The 16501-nt window shown below is 45.9% G+C and overlaps 1 protein-coding gene across 4 annotated transcripts in view; it reads right to left on the bottom strand.

Annotated features, from left to right (window-relative positions):
- The window catches only part of zc3h7a (zinc finger CCCH-type containing 7A), a 105138-nt gene that overhangs the window by 10722 nt on the left and 77915 nt on the right, over positions 1-16501 (bottom strand). For all 4 annotated transcript variants that reach the window (XM_072481694.1, XM_072481697.1, XM_072481695.1 and 1 more), the window contains exons 15-17: positions 14390-14490; positions 11533-11714; positions 9785-9861 (exon numbers count right to left, since the gene is read on the bottom strand). In XM_072481694.1, coding sequence (XP_072337795.1) covers positions 9785-9861; positions 11533-11714; positions 14390-14490 — 360 coding nt within the window. The remainder of the gene's footprint in view (positions 1-9784; positions 9862-11532; positions 11715-14389; positions 14491-16501) is intronic.

The following is a 16501-nucleotide window of genomic DNA, read 5'->3' as shown; positions in this document are numbered from 1 at the left end:
TGCAACAATGGGCTGGATTCTCCACTGCCCGACCCCAGCAGTGAGAATTACAATCAGGCGGAGAGAGAATATTGGGTGAAACAAAAATCGGAATTTGGGCCCGGCGCACCAGTTCCCCGCTGGCACAGGCAGTGAGGTTTACACCCCACGGAAATCCGTCATTTACATGTATTTGAATGTGATTCGCGGGTTGGACACTGCATGCTCCATCCCTCTCTGGGTGTGAACTGTGCAAGTACTTACAAGCGGGGGGGTGGACGTCATGGCCATTGAAAGGGAGCAAGAAATGAAGAATTCTGGGGCGTTGCGGTCTGGGCTGCAGGGACTGGCGGAGAACGACTTGTCCGTGCATTCAGGGTGTTCCTTTCGGGTTCAGGGTGGCCTGGCTCAGACTGCCATTGCAGCAGTATGCTATTTAAACACACCCTTTTGGTGCAACTTGCAGGCTCCTAGTTGTTCACACTGCTTACGGCTCACTGTATCCTGGCCTGTCGGAACCCACCCAGCCTATCCCTTCTTGGAAACCAACCCAGCAGTATCATCAATGGGAGCCCACCAGGTGTTGGCACTTCTCAGTAGCACAGCCCCACAGCAGAGGAAGCAGGGGAATAGCAGAGCTCACCCCAAACACTGCACTGTGGCTTTTGACAACCTCCCTGGCACACAGCCCCTCTCAGAGTAAAAGCCTCAGCAATGAAATTATCAGCTATCCCACCCCTCAGGACCACGAGCTGTCTGCAACCCCTGCCTGTCCAATGTGCCCCTGCTCCCATCCATCCTTCCTCCGGCCAGGAAACCCGACCAGTTCTTTGTCACAACCCATTTGTTACACCCAGACTCTGCATCACACTGCAGCGAAGCACCCAGTAGAAACACTTTCCTCGCTCACCCTCATCTGTAGGACCTGCCCGCACACAAGTCTCGAAGCATGGAAGCCAAGTTGCCACCTTGCTGGTGGTACAACACACGGTCCACCAGTGAGTGGACCCCACTGGGGGAAACAGGTTAGGGGCCACAGAGCCTATCGCTGACATGGGTTGCGGCAGGCACTGATACCCCTGTTGACAGGGACAGGTGGTGAGGATAAAGGATCCTCAAATCACAGGACAGGTGCTACGAACTGCTGACTACAACATATCGATAGGGCCGGGTACTGTGTTGAGGGTGCCACAGCAGTACAACTCGGGGTGGCCATGGAACCCGTTGGCTTTGGATAGTCACGGGAATCCTCATCTTTACAACATTCTCCGACTTCATCCTTCGGCCATGCAGAGACATGGATTTTGGCATACAGCCAGCCATGCTCACTGTCTACCTGGTCGCGGCTGCTGTTGCAGGTGCACGGAGGCCCCCTTGGCCAGCCCAGGGAGGACACTGCACAAGAGGAGCCTGCCCCAAAGAGCAGAGGCCAGCTGGTGAGGCTGAAGTGCCAGTCGATCAACAGGCCGAGGAGGAGGTGAGAAGGAGACGCCCTATCAGGCCATCTGTCGGCGCCAGCCCTTTGAGGAGCAGCCAGATCGCCTGTGCCAACTCACCAGGTAGACCAAGCACCACTCATGCTAAATGGTGGCGCACCTGGCAGATCAGGGGGTTTGAAGAAGACACCCGCTCCTGGTGGCTCTCACGGTGATGGTCGGCCTGAACCTTTATGCCTCTGCCTCATTCCAGGGCCCGAGTGGGGACCGGTGTGGGATTTCACAAATTTCTGTGTTACAATGCCCTATGTGCCCAGGCATCGGACTATATCACCTTCAATATGGACCATGCCCACCAGGATGCCAAGCCGAAGGGGATCATTCAACTTCTAGCATTACGTGCCTGTCCTCCTGGAGATGCTGGCAGTACTGACTGCCTCAGACACCTCTTCCCAGGCACTCTTCAGGAGGGCGGACTAGTGTGTCCACCCACCCTGGGGAAGAGGATGTCCCTCTTCTCCTCAATGGAATCGAGTAGTCAGTCCACTTCAGACTCCTGAAAGGTTTTGGGGGGGGGGGGGGGGGGGGGGGTGCAGGTCTTCTCTGAGCCACCTTCTGGGCTGGAAGGAGTGTGTGGTGAGTAGAGTGCTTACAAGCTGCTCCAGCTTATATAGAAACATACATGGGAAATAGAAGCAGTAGGATGCCATTCGGCCCTTTGAACATGCTCCCGCCACTGATTATCATGGCTGATAATCAAATTCAATACTCTGATCCTGCACAGCCCCCCCCGCTCCCCCATATTCCTTTAGCCCCAAGAGCTGTACTAATTCCTTCTTGAAATTACACAACTACTTTCTGTGGTAGTGAATTCCACAGATTCACCACTCTCAGGGTGAAGAAAGTTCTCCTCACCTCAGTCCTAGAAGGTTCACCCCTTATTCTCAAATTATGACTCTTAGTTCTGGACTCCTCCACCATCGGGAACATCCTTTCTGAATCTACCCAGTGTAATCCTGTTGGAATTTTATAACTTTCAATGAAATCCCCTCTCACTCATCTAAACGTCAATGAATATAATCCTAACCAAATTTCTCTCCTCCTTTGACAGCCCTGCCACCCCAGCTTGGTAAACCTTCGCTGCACACTCTCTGTAGGAAGAACATCCTTCCTCAGACAAGGACACCAAAACTGCACACAATATTCCAGGTGTGGCCGTACCAACTCCCAGTACAATTGCAGTAAAGCATCCCTATTCCAAAAAATCAAATTCTCTCACTATGAAGGCCACCATATTATTTGTCTGCTTTACTGCCTGCTGTACCTGCACGCTTACTTTCAGCGACTGATGCACGAGGACACCAAGGTCTCGCTGAGTATCCACCTCTCTCAGTTTACACCCATTCAAGTAATAATCTGCCTTCCTATTTTTGCTACCGATGTGGATAACCTCACATTTATCCACATTATATACATCTGCAATGCATTTGCCCACTCAGCCTGTCCAAATCACGCTGAAGCATCTCTGCATCCTCCTCACAGCTCACCCTTCCACCCAGCTTTGCATCATCTGCACATTTGGAGATAATACATTATCTCCCTTGTTCAAATCATTAATACGTAATGTAAACAGCTGGGGTCCTAGCACTGATCCCTATGGTGCCCCACTAGTCACTGTCTGCCGTTTGAAAAAGACCCATTTGAAATTAAATGAAATGAAAATCGCTTATTGTCACAAGTAGGCTTCAAATGAAGTTGCTGTGAAAAGCCCCTAGTCACCACATTCCGGCGCCTATTCGGGGAGGCTGTTACGGGAATCAAACCGTACTGCTGGCCTGCCTTGGTCTGCTTTCAAAGCCAGCGATTTAGCCCTGTGCTAAACAGCACCAGAATTTATTCCAACTCTTCTCTTCCTGTCTGCTAATCAGCTTTCTATCCATCTCAAGACACTACCTGCACTTCCATACGCTCTAACTTTACATAGTAATCTGCTAAGTGAGAGTCGATGACCGTCTGAAAGTCTAAATAAACCACATCCACTCGTTCTCCCTGGTCAATTCTACTAGCTAAATCTTCAAAGAATTCCAGTAATTTGTCAAGCACGATTTCCCTTTCGTAAATCCATGCTGACTTAAGAACATAAGAACTAGGAGCAAGAGTAGGCCATCTGGCCCCTCAAGCCTGCTCCACCATTCAATGAGATCATGGCTGATCTTTTGTGGACTCAGCTCCACTTTCCGGCCCGTACATCATAACCCTTAATCCCTTTATTCTTCAAAAAACTATCTATCTTATCTTAAAAACATTTAATGAAGGAGCCTCTACTGCTTCACTGGGCAAGGAATTCCATAGATTCACAACCCTTTGGGTGAAGAAGTTCCTCCTAAACTCAGTCCTAAATCTACTTCCCCTTATTTTGAGGCTATGCCTCCTAGTTCTGCTTTCACCCGCCAGTGGAAACAACCTGCCCGCATCTATCCTATCTATTCCCTTCATAATTTTATATGTTTCCATAAGAGCCCCCTCATCCTTCTAAATTCCAATGAGTACAGTCCCAGTCTACTCAACCTCTCCTCGTAATCCAACCCCTTCAGATCTGGGATTAACCTAGTGAATCTCCTCTGCACACCCTCCAGTGCCAGTACGTCCTTTCTCAGGTAAGGAGACCAAAACTGAACACAATACTCCAGGTGTTGTCTCACTAACACCTTATACAATTGCAGCATAACCTCCCTAGTCTTAAACTCCATCCCTCTAGCAATGAAGGACAAAATTCCATTTGCCTTCTTAATCACCTGTTGCACCTGTAAACCAACTTTTTGCGATTCATGCACTAGCACACCCAGGTCTCTCTGCACAGCAGCATGTTTTAATATTTTATCAATTAAATAATAATCCCTTTTGCTGTTATTCCTACCAAAATGGATAACCTCACATTTGTCAACATTGTATTCCATCCTCTAAAGGACCAATATTTTCCTTAGCCACTCTTTTTTGTTTTATGTATTTGTAGAAACTTTTACTATCTGTTTTTATATTCTGAGCAAGTTTACTCTCATAATCCATTTTACTCTTCTTTATAGTTTTTTTAGTAGCTTTTGGTTTCCCCCTAAAGATTTCCCAGTCCTCTAGTCTCCCACTGATCTTTGCTACTTTGTATGTTTTTTCCTTCTATTTGATACTCTCCCTTATTTCCTTAGATATCCACGGTCGGTTTTCCCTCTTTTTACCGTCCTTCGTTTTTGTTGGTATAAACCTTTGCTGAGCACTGTGAAAAATCACTTGGAAGGTTCTCCACTGTTCCTCAACTGTTTCACTATAAAGTCTTTGCTCCCAGTCTACCTTAGCTAGTTCTTCTCTCATCCCATTGTAATCTCCTTTGTTTAAGCACAAAACACTTGTGCTTGATTTTACCTTCTCACCCTCCATCTGTATTTTAAATTCCACCATATTGTGATCGCTCCTTCCGAGAGGATCCCTAACTATGAGATCCTGAATCAATCCTGTCTCATTACACAGGACCAAATCTAGGACCGCTTGTTCCCTCGTAGGTTCCATTACATACTGTTCTAGGAAACTATCGCGGATACATTCTATAAACTCCTCCTCAAGGCTGCCTTGACCGACCTGGTTAAACCAATCAACATGTAGATTAAAATCCCCCATGATAACTGCTGTACCATTTCTACATGCATCTGTTATTTCTTTGTTTATTGCCTGCCCCACCATAATGTTACTATTTGGTGGCCTATAGATTACTCCTATCAGTGACTTTTTCGCCTTACTATTCCTGATTTCCACCCAAATGGATTCAACCTTATCCTCCATAGCACCGATGTCATCCCTTACTGTTGCCCGAATGTCATCCTTAAATAACAGAGCTACACCACCTCCCTTACCATCCACTCTGTCCATCCGAAAAGTTTGATACCCTCGGATATTTAACTCCCAGTCGTGACCATCCTTTAACCATGTTTCAGTAATAGCCACTAAATCATAGTCATTCACAATGATTTGCGCCATCAACTCATTTACCTTATTCCGAATACTACGAGCATTCAGGTAAAGTACACGCATGTTGGCTTTTTTACCTCTGTTCTGAATCTTAACACCTCGATCAGTAACCTCTCCTATGTTATATTGCCTCTTAACCTTTCTCCTAATTTTCCTTGTCGTTGAACCCATATCTTCATGTAACAACCTGCCGCGTCGCTTACCATTAATGTTTTCACTTCCCGTTTTATTTCTTTTAGTATTCCTGGTCCTATTCACTGAGCTCCCCTCAGTCACTGTACCTTGTACTGTCACCCTTTTTGATTTTTGACTATGGCTTCTCTGCCTTACACTTTCCCCCTTACTGCCTTTTACTTCTGTCCCTGTTTTACTACCTTCCAACTTCCTGCATCGGTTCCCATCCCCCTGCCACATTAGTTTAAACTCTCCCCAACAGCTCTAGCAAACACCCCCCCAGGACATCGGTTCCAGTCCTGCCCAGGTGCAGACCGTCCGGTTTGTACTGGTCCCACCTCCCCCAGAACCGGTTCCAATGTCCCAGGAATTTGAATCCCACACTTTTGCACCATCTCTCGAGCCACGCATTCATCCTCTCTATCCTGACATTCCTACTCTGACTAGCTCGTGGCACTGGTAGCAATCCTGAGATTACTACCTTTGAGGTCCTACTTTTTAGTTTAACTCCTAGCTCCCTAAATTCAGCTTGTAGGACCTTGTCCCGTTTTTTTTACCTATATCGTTGGTGCCTATGTGCACCACGACAGCTGGCTGTTCACCCCCCCCCCCCCCCCCCTCCCCGAATGTCCTGCAGCCTCTCCGAGACATCCTTGACCCTTGCACCAGGGAGGCAACATACCATCCTGGAGTCTCGATTGCGTCCGCAGAACCGCCTGTCGATTCCCCTTACAATTGAGTCCCCTATCACTATAGCCCTGCCATTCTTCTTCCTGCACAGCTGCGCAGCAGAGCCAGCCACGGTGCCATGGACCTGGCTGCTGCTGCTTTCCCCTGGTGAGCCATCTCCCTCAACAATATCCAAAGCGGTATATCTGTTTTGCAGGGAGATGACCGCAGAGGACACTTGCACTGCCTTCCTACTCTTGCTCTGTCTTTTGGTCACCCATTTTCTATCTCCCTCAGTACCTTTCACTTGCGGTGTGACCGACTCGCTAAACGTGCTATCCACAACGTCCTCAGCATCACGGATGCTCCAAAGTGAGTCCATCCGCAGCTCCAGAGCCGTCAAGCGGTCTAACAGGAGCTGCAACTGGACACACTTCTTGCACGTGAAGGAGCCAGAGACAGTGGGCATGACCCTGAGCTCCCACATTGCACACGAGGAGCATAACACGGGTCTGAGATCTCCTGCCATGTCTTAAACCTTCGGTTAATTTCAACAATTACAATTTACCCCCGCAAAAATTAAATAAATAAACGAAGAACAAAATAAATAAATATACCAATGAAAAGAAACAGAAATACTACTTACCAGTCACTTACCAAGGATAAAAAGCACCTCCCCCCCCCCCCCCCCCCCATGCTTTGAATTCCCACCTAGATTCAAATTCCCAAACTCACTCTTAGCTGTGTCTCACTCCTGGCTCTGTCTTCTCTGGCTCACTGGGAGAACTCACTGGGAGTGAGTTTACAAGTTGCTCTTTTTAAACTGTCCTGAATTGACTCCCCTCCCCCACCTGCTTTTAGATCGAGGTAGATTTAAGTGACTGACACTTAACTGCCAACCAGTTATGTGAGTGGGTGGGGCAGCCCTTGTTAACCCACACTGCACAATACTAGCTTAATTTAAATTAATTTAAACTCCTGAAATTTAAAAGGAGCTGCCTTACTGATTTCAAATTCCCAAACTCACTCTTAGCTGTGTCTCACTCCTGGCTCTGTCTTCTCTGGCTCACTGGGAGAACTCCTTGGCCTTAGTATACCGCTGCTTTCTAAATGCCATACTATTGAATCCTTGATAATGGATGCTAGCAACTTACCCACGGCCGACTGACTCACTGGTCTATAGCTTCCAGTTTTCTCAGCACCTCTCTTTTTGAATAGCAGGTTTACATTAGCTACCCTCCAATCTGTAGGAGCCATTCCAGAGTCCAAAGAATTTTGTAAAATGACCACTAATGGATCTACAATTTCTAGAGCCAATTCTTTATGTACTCTCGTGGGCTCTGGAGATTTATCAGTTTATAATCCCTTCAATTTCCGGAACACCATTTCTGCACTAATACAGATTTTCATCAGCTCCTCACTGAAACTTGTGTTTTTCAGAACTTCTGGGACATTAATCATGCCTTTCTTTGTGAAGACAGAAGCAAAGTATGACTTTAGTTCCTCAGCAATTGTCCAGCTCAATTTATAACCTGCTTTTCATTGGTTTTGTACAGAGCAGATCTTGGATCGAAAGCAGAAGAAAAAATAGGTAGAAAAACGGGTCAATAGCTGGAAACGATCACTTTTACATGCGAGATGGGATTGACGGTTTGGGTCAGAGTTTTTCCTAAGTGCAGGTCACGACCCGCAGGTGGGTCACGGGCGGGTGTTCGGAGGGTTGTGGTGTGATTCGTCACGCTGTTCCAAATTGCAGAAGCGCCCAACAGCTGCTACCAGCTTTTACATTGAGAATGGCGGTTGCTGCCACCTTTTAAATATAAATAAATATGGCTGTATATGGAGTCTTCCGACCAGAAGCGGCACAGAGGGTAGGTCACAGAGGCCCTGAACGCACAAAGATCATAGAATTTACAGTGCAGAAGGAGGCCATTTGGCCCATCGAGTCTGCACTGGCCCATGGAAAGATCACTCTACTTAAGCCCACACCATCCCAGTATCCCCGTAACCCCATCTAACCTTGGCTAATCCACCTAACCTGCACATCATTGGACTGTGGGAGGAAATCGGAGCACCCGGAGGAAACCCATGCAGACATGGGGAGAACGTCAAAAGCCCTCCAGGTGTGTGCTTTTGGCACCAAATCACGGAGCAGTGCTGCTTCCATTTTCCAACTGCTGGCAAGCAAGGCAATAATGAAGATGGAGTAGGAGAGGATCTCCGCAGAATCCGCTGGAGAGCTGCTCAGGAGAGTTCAGGGCAGGACAGAGCAATGCTAGTATTAGCTCCGTACAAAGCTCCAGGTCGTCAGATTTCCTTCAACAAAGGATATTCGTGAGACAGATGGGTTTTTAAAGAAATGATAATCAACAATGATTTCATGGTTACCATTAGACTTTTCCAGATTTCTTTTCCCCATTGGATTCAAATTTCACCATCTGCCATGCAGGGGATTTGAACGCTGGTCCCCAGAATATTACCCTGGATTGCTAGTCTAGCGACAATACCACTACACCACTGCCTGATTCAAGTGAGATTGTGAGGACCAAGCAAGCTCCCCTTTTGCATTAAAGGTAAGCGAACATGGCATGTGGCGGGAGGGTCGGTTGGCATGGGTCGTGACGGTTGGCAAAAGTGGGACCTGGGGAGAGGAAATATATTATAAAACTGGTTTACCAAAATTGCTTACGTTTATGAATTTGGACACAAGAATTTATAAATGGAAATGATTAAAAATAAAATCAGAATATACCGAATAAGTTAAGTGGAATTCTGTTGGGTGCCTGAGATCCAATTACCTTTTGTCTTCTATTCATAAAGGTTAAACTTTGCTTTGATATTCTCCTGTTGAACACCACATAAATAGAACACATTTCACACATACCTGGAGTTATCACCAAATTGTAACTTAAGGACTCACAGGTTGAATCACTTGTCTATCAAATTCTGGCACATTTGACGCCAAACAGGTCGGTCCTCCGCGAGTATTTATTGCTGCACGCCATTCAATCAATGGAAAATGATGCAAGTATTTTACAATCTAAAGTTAAACACTGTAATGATATCCACATCAGTTTCACTTTCTAAATCCACTTTCCAGAAAATTAACGTCAAGAATTACTCAAATGAATTGCAGCACAATAAATTCTTCTACCAAAGCTCCATCACCCAAATATCCTTCAGACACAGTGAAGTTGTAATAAGATATTCCCCTGCACTGTTGAACCCCGATCAAAAACAGAGAACATATCTGCCAAACAACCTGCTCCTCTTCTTCTGGTAGCAATTAGGTATTGTCAGTACATGGGTATCACAACAGTGTCCAGAACATCGACCAATACATTACTGGAACTCAATAATAGCGTGTTACGCTCTTTTACTAATCAGTACTTGTGAGAAATTGTCACAGAATGGAATGCATTTATCAAAAAATACACTATTGACACATTTGAAACCAGAAACGATAACCTATCGTGAACCATGTTCAAAACATGTCCAGAGAAAATGTTTACCTGTCCTGCCTGGGCAGTAACTTCCAAGTTCTGCCAATACTTTTTCGATTCCTGAGTAATTGCTTCATGAGAGATATCTGGTGATTTAAAAAAAAAGGTTTCAAGACCAAAATATACACGATTAATAAATAATGCTCATATTAAACAGGTTTATTTCACATCTGATTTTTGCATTTGCGTTTAAGCTTAAGTCTGCCCACTAAAGTGTGTCAGCTGTCGCTCAGCTGGTAGCATTCATGCCTCCGAGTCATTAGGTACCGGTTTCAGGGCTTGAGCACGAAAGTGTGTGCTGCCACTCTCCGGGGGCAATACCGAGGGAGTGCTGCACTGACGGAGGTGCCGTCTTTCGGATGAGGGGTTAAATCTAGACTCCATCTGCCTGATAGGGTTGATGTAAAAGATCACACGGTACTAGCAAATGTTTATCCCTCAATCAACATTAAAAAACAGATTAATTGGTCATTATGAGAGTTTGCTGAGTGCAAATTAGCCGCTGTTACAACAATGACCACACTTCAAAAGTATTTCATTAACTGTAAAGCATTGCGAGATGTCCTGTAGTCGTGAAAAGCTCCATATAAATGCAAATCCTTTAAAAACAAAACTCTATAAAAACCATGTTTACAATAGCCATATAGTCTTGGATCTTTTAATAGGATATTTGTATGCCTTACTTAAACAATTATGGATACATATAAATCCCTTTACCAAACCTAAGTAGTCACAGTATGTTTTATTTTGGCACGGTATTATTGAATCATACAAAGTTCAGGAGTGATTAAGAAAACCATTCAAACCCAATGTTGATTACTCCCAAATCTTTAATTCTTTTTTCATGTTAAATTGAGTTCATATTCACAAACCTTTTATCCTGCATTTCGCTGGTGAAGTTTGTATTTTCCATTCCTAAAATACACTCCTTAATGGAGCCATTATGATTGCTGAGCTTTGTTGCATCATGTGATTGTGTTGGAGACGGCAGTGTAAATTACACCAAGGCTGGACCAGTGAAAGTGGACAGGAAAGATCAGACTTCATAGATTATCATAGAATTTACAGTGCAGGAGTATGCAGTATCTTTCAATTGTAAAGAAGTCCGCTTTTATTCCTACATTGACAGAATAAACCCCAGGACTCATCAAGATGATTGACAACTTAATGAGACAAGTATTTCTTAAGGATAGTTCTGCAACATAGAGAATATTTCAGTTTGTAAACTAAGGAAGGCAACACTGCACGTTTGGTGGGGTAGATTTGAAATGGTGTAATCAATCCTTAATTCACATCCGCCCAAACGGAATGCAGTCAGCTCCCTTACAGTCCCAAAATAAACCCATGTGTCTTTTAACCATCTGTCTGAACATAGGTTTACCCAAGTTTCTGGTCTCAACGATGCAACTGTGAGAAGTTGCTGAGGAAATATAATTTTCTTCATTCTGGCCTCAAAGAGGATTCGCATCACAAAAACTCAAGTCGAATGAACAGTCACCCAGCGCAGTGACTACGGACTTGGGATGAGAAAAGAAACTTGACAAACTCCAGATTCAGACAGCCCAGGCTCTGGAGGTAAAAGGAAAATAACATTAGTCAGACTGGATGCTGAATCTTTGGCAGGCTGAGTTAGACGAGGTGAATGGAATGGCATATTTCAAATTCCAAGCGTTTTGTATCCTGATAACCTCTGCTGGACACGCAGAAAAAGCAGGCTCCCGAAAGAAAAAGAAAAACTCCTGTGTCATGGGACCTACGTGTGTCAAGTTGCATCATCCAGACTTTCAGTTCTATCAGACTGTGTGCATAGAAACACTCATCTTCTCTAATACAACCAAAGCGCACTTCATGGCGGCAGAGATCAAGTAGTCTGGTACTGTCAAAAGGTCGGATTTTAGAGTATTTCACTGTTGTCTCTCGAAGGATGTGGACGAGGCACCTATTTAAATAAAAGAACAGGTAATAAGAATCTATGCAAGAAGCCTTGATGCAATTTTACTGATCAAGTAGAGAAAGTCCAAGCCTATAAACTGAGTGCCAGCATTGAGATTGCAAGCGTTTAAATGATGTTGATGTATCAGTCAAAACTTAAAAAAAAAATTTTTTATTTTTTTTTTATAAAGAGTATCCAATTATTTTTTGTTCCCAATTAAGGGGCAATTTAGCATGGCCAATCCACCTAACCTGCGCATCTCTGGGTTGTGGGGGTGAAACCCCCGCAGACACGGGGAGAATGTACAAACTCCACACGGACAGTGGCCCAGGGCCGGGATTTGAACCCGGGTCCTCAGTGCCGTAGTCCCAGTGCTAACCACTGCGCCACCGTGCTGCCCTGATGTATCACAGTTGATACATAGTGGTTTGTCCTGACATCTTTCGCATTTTTCTGTTTTTACTGGAAAAATATAATGGGAGTCTTAACACGCACAACAAAACCAGACCGCAAACTGAATTCTGGGCCCTCTTATACCAGTGTTCCAGGACAGGTGAACTCTATCATTCTCCTAATCGTAGTCAGACAATATATCCCACAGTCAGACTCTCCAACCAAGTAGTTTGCAAGTCAAGTCACAATAGAAAATAGCCCATTAAGGAAAATAATGCAATATTGAAATTCTATGAAATCAGGCTCCTGTATCAACGAGCTGAGAAGTCAAGTTCACATAGCTCGTATATAACCCCATATGGTCAGCCACTGAAAAGGGTCAAGCAGCAACTAATTTTCCCCGGCAGTTCATAGAACTATAGCCACACAGCCAAAATATTAAACAGAATAACTGGCAAAGAAAATAGTTACAGCAGTTAGAAAAAACAAGATGATTGAAAGGAGACGGTTGCTAGACAAGAGTTATCAGTGTAAACTAGGGGTGGGGTAAAGCATTAGAATGAACTGGAGGGAGAACAGTTGCAGCATGAACTAGAAGTTGAGGGGAAAGATGGCGAAAAGAATCATCATAAACCAAGGAGTGAGAGCAGAGAGAAGGAAAGCAATAGTGTGAATTTGTAAAGCTGACTGGGACAGCATGGCAGGAGAGTTCAAGCTTAAATTTGAAGGAAGATACCTTCGCATAAACTGAAGATGCAGATACTATTTCCATGTCATTATGAAATTGTATAAACAATTTCAGAACAATTGATCAGAGATAACAACAGAGTACCATAAACATCCATGGTACAAAACCTTGCAGTTTTTGTCAAAATCAATTGCTATACAATTGGAGGAATGGTTGGGGGTATACCTGCAGTTGAAGTTATGTAAAGATTCATGCCCCACTGCAACTTTAAGTGCAAATATTCAGAATTATTTTCACTTATGAGGCAACTTTGAGTCAACTATACTGTTTCTTGTTTCTTTTAAATTACTTTATCAGAGTTACAAAGCCAGAGTGTGGACAGGGGCAAACCCCTAATCCAGCTCCTTACCTGCTCCAAAAACTAATTAAAATTGAATCCAATTCATGGTCCTCACAAGAGACATACCAGATCTAGGCACTGCACCTGACCTCACGCACATCTTAGCCAAAAGGCCGGGAATTAGGACTGGGTTAACAGACCTTCTAATTATATACTAATTTGATGTCAATTATCCAATAGAAGTCACTGCTATATAAAGGGGTTACAGGTGGCACTATTTGTTGGTGGAGATTTGTGAAGTTGGATCAAAGAAATAAAGGTTTTCACTGAGAAGCAGAACTCTTGTCTCCTTTACTCTACAGCAACTCAGAAGCTTAAATATTTCCCAGCTTGGCATTTAAGATTTCATAGAGTGAGTTTCAATTTTTAAAAAAAATTTAAAGAACCCAATTATTTTTTTCCAATTAGGGGGCAATTTAGCGTGGCCAATCCACCTACCCTGACCATCTTTGGGTTGTGGGGGTGAAACTCACGCAGACACGGGGAGAACGTGCAAACTCCTCACAGAAAGTGACCCAGGGCTGGGATTCGAACCCGGGTCCTCAGCGCTGTAGGCAGCAGTGCTAACCATTGAGCTACCGTCCTGCCCCTGAGTTTCAATTTTGATGGGACTTTTTTCTCTGCTTCCTCAACAGAAATGCAGTGACGATTTGAAAGCTGGTTCTCATCTGTAAGGCAAATAGCTGCCTACCAATCCCATTGTTCAATTATTAAAATTGGTAAGAAGTCTCACAACACCAGGTTAAAGTCCAACAGGTTTATTTGAAATCACAAAATTACGGAGCGCTGCCTTTCATCAGGTGAAGTGACTGGAAGCTTGTGATTTCAAATAAGCTCGCTGAATTTTAACCTGGTGTTGTGAGACTTCTTACTGTCCCCACCCCAGTCCAGCGCCGGCATCGCCACATCATTAAAATTAGTTTCACAGGCATTGTTGTTTACTTTCCACCCACATAACCCAAAACAGAAATGTATTTAATGCATTACCAATTAACTCCAAATAAAAAAATTAATAGATTTTTGGCAAGACATGGGGTTGCAAGTCATGGGAATAATTATAATGAAATATTCCACGGATGAAAAACGCATTAGCCCTCAACAGCAAACACAGAATACATCCAAAATGTTTCAAATCCAAAAATATGGGTTGTTCCAGCTGCATCAATAATGTTGCACAGTTTTGGTACCAAATGCACTTACTTGTTCTGCTCAAATAAATGCTTGGCATCGAGATTGGAACAATAGACGTAGTTATCCTTATTGTTCTTGTGTATCATTCTGGGCTTGTTATCGAAACATATCTGAAATGAATTAACACATGATAGAATCATCAACGTTTACAGCACAGAAGGAGGCCATTTGGCCTATTGTATCTGCACCGGCTCCCGAAAGAGCTACCTAGCTAGTTCCATTCCCCAGCCCCTTCTTCGTAGCCCTCTGAATTCATCACTTTCGAATACGTATCCAGCTCTCTTTCAAAACCTCCTGTGGAATCCGCCTCCACCACTCTCTCAGACAGTGCATTCCAAACCCCAGCAACTCTGAGTAAAGAGGTTTCTCCTCATCTCACTCCGAGCTCTCTTGCTGACCATCTTAAAATTGCGACCCCTAGTCACTGACATAGCAACTAGTGGAAACAGAACATCTTTATTTACCCTGTCAGAATCGTTCATAATGGATGGTTTCATAATTAATACTGATTTTGGAACTCATCTTGTAGTGCATATTTACAAATAAAAACTTACCAATATTTAACTAACCAAAAATAGAACATTTTAACAATTCCTTTTATTGTTTTAATTTTTTTAAAAATATGGTATCCTGATTGTGACTGAGTTTAATTTTGCTTTAAAACGTATTAATTTCCAAGACCAGGGGCGAAATTCTCCGTTATCGGCGGAAACTCCGCCGATCGGCGCAAAAAACGGCGCAAATCCCACTTGCGTCACGTCATAAAAATGGGCCGATAGTCTGCGGCCCGAAATGGGCTAGCAGCGACGTAACGGGATCCGCGCTTGCGCAGTGGTTCACGCCGTGCAGCGTCATACGCGCTGCACGGCGTGACGGCTCATAAGGCCACGCAGCTCCCCCCCACCCGACCGGAACACCCGACCGCAACACCCGACTTGATGGCTGGCCGTCGCTCAGCCCCGAGGTTCGAGTCACGCGATGTGGAGGCGCTCCTGGACGCGGTGGAGCAGAGGAGGGATGCCCTGTATCCCGGGCACGGCCGCAGAGTTGCCCCACGCCACATCCGGCGTCTGTGGAGGGAGGTGGCAGAGGCCGTCACCGCTGTGGCCCTAACACCACGGACAGGCACCCAGTGCCACAAGGTGAACGACCTCGTCAGAGCAGGCAGGGTGAGCCTCCCCCATATCCCCCCCCTCCCCATATCCCCCCTCCCCCATATCCCCCCCTCCCCCATATCCCCCCCTCCCCCATATCCCCCCCATCCCCATATCCCCCCCATCCCCATATCCCCCCTCCCCCATATCCCCCCTCCCCCATATCCCCAAGTGAATCCAGCCCTAACCTTAACCTCTGCAATGCACGCGCAACCGATGGCGTGCATTCATATACCTGCCTAACACTGTTGCCTTTTACCCCTGCCACCCCCCCCCCCACCCTCCCCACAGGAGAAGCGCGCACACAACAATAGGGAGCATGTGAGGACTGGAGGAGGGCCCGCTGATGAGAGGCCACTGACCGTACACGAGGAAAGGGCCCTGGAACTGGCTGGCGGACCTGAGGACCGGGAGGTTGCTGATGCAGAGGTCGGGGCCCCACGAGCAAGTGGGCCACCAACAGCCCGTCCCCATATCCCCCCTCCCCTATATCCCCCTCCCCCGTATCACCTGATCACTGCCTGATGTCTAACCATGCATGCTTCATTGTGTATCGCAGGACCAAACGTCCAGGCACCCATCCCCGCAGATGCAGACCGCCCGCAGGATGCCCCTCGGAGACCACAGGAGACGGAGAGACCCGCACCCTCCAGCATGCGACGCCCGCAGGATGCCCCTCGGAGACCACGGGAGACGGAGAGACCCGCACCCTCCAGCATGCGACGGCCGCAGGATGCCCCTCGGAGACCACAGGAGACGGAGAGACCCGCACCCTCCAGCATGCGACGCCCGCAGGATGCCCCTCGGAGACCACGGGAGACGGAGAGACCCGCACCCTCCAGCATGCGACGCCCGCAGGATGCCCCTCGCACACCACGGGAGACGGAGAGACCTGGAGCAACAGGGAGACGACACCCCCGTCACGTGCGGGAGCGACCACCCAGCGATGAGGGGGGCAGCCACAGGC

The sequence above is a fragment of the Scyliorhinus torazame genome, chromosome 17 (assembly GCF_047496885.1).
Source record: "Scyliorhinus torazame isolate Kashiwa2021f chromosome 17, sScyTor2.1, whole genome shotgun sequence".
Lineage (NCBI taxonomy): Eukaryota > Metazoa > Chordata > Chondrichthyes > Carcharhiniformes > Scyliorhinidae > Scyliorhinus > Scyliorhinus torazame.
This window is presented reverse-complemented; position numbering and strand designations above follow the sequence as displayed.